This window comes from Lepus europaeus, unplaced genomic scaffold, assembly GCF_033115175.1.
Source record: "Lepus europaeus isolate LE1 unplaced genomic scaffold, mLepTim1.pri SCAFFOLD_266, whole genome shotgun sequence".
In the NCBI taxonomy this organism is placed as follows: Eukaryota; Metazoa; Chordata; class Mammalia; order Lagomorpha; family Leporidae; genus Lepus; species Lepus europaeus.
In genome coordinates, this window is record NW_026909146.1 from 100,251 (window position 1) to 106,637 (window position 6,387).

Here is a 6,387-nt window from a genome sequence, read left to right on the forward strand (position 1 = left end):
GTGCAGGGCACGGTTGGCCCCAGGTGCTGCCTGTCTGTCACCTTGAAGATGGGCAGGTGTTGGGCCAGCAGGTGACCCCGCGACCCACCTGGGAGCGCCTGGGCTCCACTCCCAGCTCTGGCTCCTGCCCCCAGCTCCCTGCTAACCCCTGGGCCATGGAGGCCCACGTTTCCAGCTTCTGGCTCTGACCGTCATGGGCACGGGGAGGGAGCCAGCTGTCTCTGTCTCTCGACTGTGTGCGTCTCGGACTCCACTGCAGTTTAAAACTCCTGTGGACAACCCGTGCACCCCCTTCCCCGTCATCATCAGCAGAATCCTGCAGACCTCCTGGGAAAACCCCCGCCCCTGGCTGGTTTCCCAAAGCAGCCATAACGGCGACTTTGGCTTTGCCACCACCAGCGAGGCGCTCCGCCTCCCGCGGAACCCATTCCGGCTCCGGACTGGGGCACTCAGTTCAGGCAGTGCCTGGGCCTTCCCGCACACAGCTCAGGGTCGGCAACACCAGAGCTGGGCACAGGTGCCAGGCGTGTTGGTGGAGCCGGGTTCGAGACCCAGCTCCGCTCGGATGCCTGCCCCCTGCTGACCCACGCCTGGGAGGCCGTGGGGACAGCTCAGGTGCCGGGGGGGGGGGGCCCTGCCACCCACATGGGAGCCCAGGGTGGAGCTCCTGGATGCCGGCCTTGCCTGGCCCGGCCCTGGCCGCCATGGGCACTGGGGTAGTCACCCGGCAGACGGAGGCCTCTGTCCCCCTCTCTCTGCCTCTTGACTGTGTTTGGTCAACAAGGGCTGGGGCAGGAAGAGTGGGCACTGGTGCCACTTGGTCCCCAAGGCCGGTGGCCTCAACCTTGCCATTGGCAGAGTGGACGGCCGCTCCCCAGCGCCCCCTGCTGGCTTCAAGGCTGAGAGACCAGGCCGGGTGGGCACCTGTTGTGGACAGGGTGGCCTGCCCATGGAGGCCAGTGGCCCCTGCCCCCATCCTCACCCTGAGCTATGAACGCCACCAGCCCTGGCTGGGTTCCGCCCACATCCCCGAAGGCCGTGTCCACTCCCCCATCATCCCCAAGCGCCAGGACGCTCGGGGCGCAGGGCCCACAGGTGGAGGAAGACAGGCCTGGGGCCCCGCGCGGTGGACGCCCCCTTTCCCAGCCTCCACCATGCCTCCTGGGCGCATGGTCTGGGACACAGGTTCCTCAGGGCCGGGCCCGGTGCCCAGGATACAGCAGGTGCTCAATGCGCGCTCCAGGGGTGGAGGCGAGGCCGGGAAGGGCTCCAGGACAGCACAGCCCCAGGTCTGAGCCTTGGCAGGGTCGCTGAGGCCCAGGAGGGGGCAGGGCACGGCCAGCGGTCACGTGGGAGGTCAGGGCCGAGTCCAGAGGCGCCAGCTCCCACGGCCTGGGCAGCGGCCAGCGGGGACGGCTGGGACGGGGCGTGGCTCAGCCCTGGGAGGGGCTCCGGGGCCCTGCTCACCCGGAGTGGAAGGGCGTGGGGGTGGGGCGAGCACGTGTCCACACGCGTGGCCGCGGCGCGATCCCACCAGCACTCCGCGAGTCAGCACAGAGGACACGTGGCCCGGTGCCCTGGTTCTTTTTAAGAACGCGGTGGTGAAAACGAACCGGACCGGAAGGGCGGGCGGACAGGCCGAAGGCGGGGACACCAGGCCCAGCGCTCCTGGGGGGCTTCCGGGGGCGGTGCTGCGTTCGGCGCCCCTGCGTGTGCGTGTGGGAGGAGTGGCAGTGACAGCGTCCCTGCACACGTGTGTGCATGTGTGTGGTGTTCCTGCATGTATGTGCACACGTGTGTGCATGTGTGATGGCGTCCCCGCCCACGCGTGTTACTGTCCCGCCCACGCGTGTGCGCGTCAGGGGCAGGGGCTGCGCAGGAAGGAGACCCACAGCCACGGTGCGAGTTCGTCTTTGGGGGTGGGGTGAGGCCAGCTTCCAAGCGCGAAGACGCGGGGGCGGGGGCGGGGAGCCGGCGCGGGCCCACCTCCCATCAGGCCGGGCAGTGGCGGGCGGCCAGGCGCGCTCGGCTGTCCTCCGCGGGGCTCCAGGGCCGGGCGTAGCCGTCCCGCGGCAGCAGCAGCCGGTCCTGGGCGCCGTCCGCGCTGACGAGGCGTCGCACGGCCAGCAGGTACTCCCGGCGGGCGGCCAGCGGTGGGCAGGGGCAGCGGCCCGGCGCCCACACGTACTCGCGGCCCCGCAGCGGCCCGCGGCTCTTGTAGACCAGCTGGACCCGCACCTCGTAGCGCGTCTCCTGGGCGTGGCGCCGGCGGCCCAGCACGCGGGCCTGGAACACTGAGGCGGGGGCCCCGGGGCGGGGTGAGAGGGGGCTCAGGGGTAGCGGCCCGGGGCGGGGGCGCGGCCGGGGGCTCACCGAAGTCGCTGCCGCAGTAGTGGAGCAGCCGGTGGGCGCGCCCACGGGTGTCCAGGCAGGGCGGGCAGGGGTCTGCGGGGGGCGGGGCTGTGAGGGGCCCAGGCCTCACGCCCCCGCCCCGCCAGCCCCATCCTGGCCGCCCCCACCTCACCTGGGGCGGGGGTCGGGGTCCACGCGGGGCCGGGGGGCTCGGGGGACGGAGGCTCCACCTCCCGCGGCTGTGGCTGCCGCAGGGACCAGCCCAGCGCCTGTGCCCGCGCCTGGAAGGGGCCGTAGCGCTCCTGGGGGAGCCAGAACTCGAACTCGATGCCGGGGTTGGGCTCCCGCAGGAGGACCTGGGTGGGGACGCACACCAGGGCTGCTGAGGGCCCCGCGTCCGCCCGGCCGACCCCGCCTCCACCGGCTGACCCCCACCTCCTCGCTCTGGCCGACCCCGCCTCAACCCGGCTGACCCCACCTCCCCACTCCACCTGACCCCATCTCCCCGCCCCGGCTGACCCCATTTCCTCGCTCTGGCTGACCCCTCCTCCTCCCCCAGCTGACCCCGCCCCTATGGCTGACCCCGCCCCCGCCGCACCTGCAGGAGCAGGTCCTGCGTTGTGGGCCCGGCGGCGCTGAGCGTCTCCTCGGGCCCCGCGGCGCGAGTGTAGACCACGCGGGTGCCGGCCGCCTCGTAGGTCCCGGGCGCGTCGGCGCGGTCCCCGTTGAGCACGTAGCGCCCGTCGGCGCCCACGAGCGCTGCAAGGCAGGGGTCAGCCGAGCCCCCGCGCCGCCCGCCCGCCCCCCGCGCCCCGCGTACCCAGGCGGTTGCGGCTGCGGTGCGCCACGCGGATGTGTCTGGCGCCCGCAGGGATCAGGGTCACGTTCCAGTACCCGGCGAAGGCACCTGCGCGGGAGAGAGGCGGCGTTGGCGGCCGCGGGCCGGAGTCCCGGCCCCCGCTGGAGCGCGGCTGTCGCTCGGTGCAGCGCAGAAGGGGTTAACCGCCCGCCGCGCCGCGGGGTGGGGCGGGGCAATCTGCGGGCGACCAATCGGCGCGATGGGGCGGGGGTCCGCGCTGCGGCTGCCCAATCGGCTCCGTGGTGGCCTCCGGGCCGCTACCCACGCGCGCGCGGGGCGGGGCGGTCACCGGCGTCGCGGAACACGCGCTGCACCCACAGGCACGAGTCGTCGGCGCCCCCGCAGCGGCCGCAGCGGTCCTCGAGGGCGCCCGAGCCCAGCAGCCCGTCACAGCCGGCGCTCTGCAGGGGACACGCGGGGCGTCAGGGGCGGGGCCGGGGCGGGGCGTGGGAGGGGCGGGGCCCAGGCGGGGGCGGGGCGTCACAGCCAGCGCTCTGCAGGGGACACGCGGGGCGTCACGTGGCGAGACCTGCCCGGGCCCGGGCAGGGCGGGGCGTGGGGATGAGGGGCGGGGCCCAGGGCGGGGCCGGACCCGGACGTACAGGGGCTGGGGAGGGGCGTGGACAGGGAGGGCGGGGGCGGAACCCGACAAGACCGGGCTGCGGGCGGGGCGTGGGGATGAGGGGCGGGGCCCGGGAGGGCGGGGCCCGACACCAGGGGCGGGGCGGGTAAGGGTCCTACGAGGCAGCGGCCGGCCACGCAGAGGTCCTGGGCGGCCGGGCCGCAGGGGGTGCCGTCCAGGACTCGGCCGAAGCTGCGGTAGAAGCCGTGCCCTTCCGCCAGGCAGTTGAGGTCGCACTGGTTGGGCGCTGGGGACAGGGGGAGTCGGCGGGCTGGGGACCTCCTGACGGAGTCCCAGGCCTCGGCCACCCCGCCCCGTGGACAGCCGCGCCTGGGCGCTCCCGCAGCTCCCGGCGCCCCACTCACCCCCGAGGAAGGGCACCCACTGGTACGTCTGGGGGGCGCCCAGCACGGGGCGGCCATTGTAGAGCGCGCACTGCAGGTCTCGGAAAGGCACGGCGCCCGGCGGGCAGTCCTGGGGGCAGACGGGGGTCGGGGTCGGAGGCTGGGGAGCCCCCGGCGGTGTGACCTGGGGGGGAGGGGTTCGGGGAGGACCGGGGAGGTGGGCGGGGCTTACGGGAAGCCTGCAGAGGCGGTATCCGTGGGTGTCCCCCCAGCACGGGTCCTCCCCGGGAAGCCTGCAGGGGGCGGGGCAGCGCACGTGTGGTCGAGACCCCCAGGGACCCCCCTCCCAGCACTGGCCTGTCCACCCTCCGCCCACGCCAACCCCACCCGCATTCCGGCGGGATTAAAGGGCAGAGCGCGTGTGGGCGGCGGGGGGCGGGGCCGGGACCCCTGTGCCGCTGTCCGCTCACCGGATGCAGCGGCGGCTGCGCACTGAGACGCCCCGCCCGCAGGAGCTGGAACAGCGGCTCCAGGACCCCCACAAGGTCCACTCCCCCGGACCCTACTTGGGGACAGGAGGGCACGATCAGCCTGCAGGGGGCGTCGGGTCCTCGCCGGGCCCCTGGGCTCACGCCCCGCCCCCTTACCTGAGCTCCGCCCCCCAAGCTGCAGCTCAGGAGGGTCCCCAGCAGGAGCAGAAGGTTCTGGATAGGTCTGGGTCTGGGGGAGCAGAGGGGCCAGTACAGTGGCCAGCACGCCGGGATCCGAGCCCCAGCTCTGCCCCCCCCCCGGACAGTAACCGGACCCCGGGAGGGGCTGTGGGGTCCGCACGGGTACAGAAAGGAGGGGCTGGAAACGCTGTCGCGGCACCAGTGTCCACTACGTACTGCCCCAGAACGCATACAGCAGGCGCTCAAGCAGTGCGTGGTGAGGGGCAGCGCCCGGGCCCATTGCTGCTTCTACCTGCCGGGGCGGCCACAGCCAGGCCACTCCGCTTCCCCGGGCCCAAGTGTCCCCATGTGGGCCAGCTGGACTCAGTCCATGGTTCTCTGAGACCCTGCAGAGGACGTGGGCCCCGGGGGCTGGGTCAGGAGCAGGACCCGGCCTCCCTGGGCCCCCAGACCCAGGCAGCGGGGAGCCCCCGGGGGGGCGGGGCAGGGAGGGGCGACCTGGCCCAGGTCCAGGAGTGGCGTCATGGCCTCATCTGCCCAGGGTGTGGGGCGCAGCTCGGGGCCTCCTGCAGAGCAAGGGACAGGGAGGGAGCTGGCTGGGAACTCGAACCCCCCCAGCCCCCTCCCCCCCACCTCAGGGTCCCCGTCGTCTGGGGCGGAGGAAGGCGCTGCCGTCCACAGCCTCAGGACCAGGGCCTGGCAGGGGAGAGGGGAGGGAGCCTGGCCGCCTCGTGCGTCCCGGCTCCGGCCAGGACCAAGGTGTCCCGGCCACCCCAGTCCCCAGACGCGGCGGGACCCCGGGTCCACCGAGTCCCCGCTCCACCTTCCACCTCTGACCTCGGACTCTGCCCAGGAGCCAGGGACCCTCCCTCTCGGCCCACAGTTGCGGGCCCAGGACTCGGGGAGCTAGGGCAGGGCAGGGGGCTTGGGCGGCGATCGGGTGGGAAGCCCGCCCTCCCCTCTCCTGAAGCGCCCTGCCCGCAGACGAGGCGGCCCAGGCCCGTCGGTCGACGTTGGCCCAGGACAGGCCACGCCTCCGGGCCTCGGTTTCCCCGCTGGGAGCGGGAGCGCTCACCCGTTGCGGGTGGCTGCCCCCGCCCTCGGTCCGCACACCGGTGCGGTCCCGGGAGAGTGCGCGGTCAGGCGGAGGGACTTACCGGCTGCGGGGAGCGGGGCTGCGCGTCCAGGCCGCCCGGGCAGAGCGGAAGCGGCGGGGCCCGAGGTGCGGGGCGGGAGCGGGAGCGGGAGCTGGACGGCCCCTCCCACGCGAGCGGCCCAGGGCGCGCCTGGGCAAGGCGGGGCGGCGCCCCCGCGCGGCCGGTGCGGATCTGCGGCAGGGGGCTGCCCCACGCACGCTCCGGGCCTCTCGAGTCGCGGCCTGGTTCCGGGTGTCCGGGCCGCGGCGACCTTGGGACTGACCGCCCCCACCCTCCAGCCGGAGCTGCTATTCCGGGCGCCGCGCTCAGGGCCTGGGAATGTGCGCCCCCAGGGAGCCCTGCCCTGGCCCCGGGAGTCCGGGCGCCGCCCCCTCTAGCCGAC

At 74.4% G+C, this 6,387-nt stretch overlaps 1 protein-coding gene across 2 annotated transcripts; it reads right to left on the reverse strand.

The window, feature by feature from the left end:
• Window positions 1-1,534: 1,534 nt before the first annotated feature.
• On the reverse strand, window positions 1,535-6,093 carry ADAMTSL5 (ADAMTS like 5). Of its 2 annotated transcripts, XM_062185106.1 has the most exons (14): window positions 6,006-6,093; window positions 5,347-5,414; window positions 5,141-5,234; window positions 4,825-4,897; window positions 4,648-4,739; window positions 4,410-4,470; window positions 4,199-4,307; window positions 3,953-4,080; window positions 3,501-3,612; window positions 3,173-3,259; window positions 2,951-3,111; window positions 2,525-2,708; window positions 2,374-2,445; window positions 1,537-2,294 (listed from the first exon to the last, which is right to left on the reverse strand). In XM_062185106.1, exons 3-14 carry the CDS (start codon window positions 5,194-5,196, stop codon window positions 1,993-1,995), a joined length of 1,437 nt encoding a protein of 478 aa, XP_062041090.1. In that variant the 5' UTR covers window positions 5,197-5,234; window positions 5,347-5,414; window positions 6,006-6,093; the 3' UTR covers window positions 1,537-1,992. The 2 variants fall into 2 exon arrangements, with proteins under 2 accessions (XP_062041091.1, XP_062041090.1); XM_062185107.1 differs by lacking the exons at window positions 3,953-4,080; window positions 4,648-4,739 and having other exon boundaries at window positions 1,535-2,294; window positions 4,219-4,307.
• Window positions 6,094-6,387: the final 294 nt, after the last annotated feature.

Excerpts from the sequence above, each read along its gene's own strand:
- ADAMTSL5 (XM_062185106.1), bottom strand. The coding sequence starts at position 5,196 with ATGGGGACACTTGGGCCCGGGGAAGCGGAGTGGCCTGGCTGTGGCCGC. Across the intron at positions 4,471-4,647 it reads CGCAGCCGCCGCTGCATCCG|GCTTCCCGGGGAGGACCCGT; the intron begins GTGAGCGGACAG and ends CGCCCCCTGCAG. Across the intron at positions 4,081-4,198 it reads GTGGGTGCCCTTCCTCGGGG|CGCCCAACCAGTGCGACCTC; the intron begins GTGAGTGGGGCG and ends CCCTGTCCCCAG.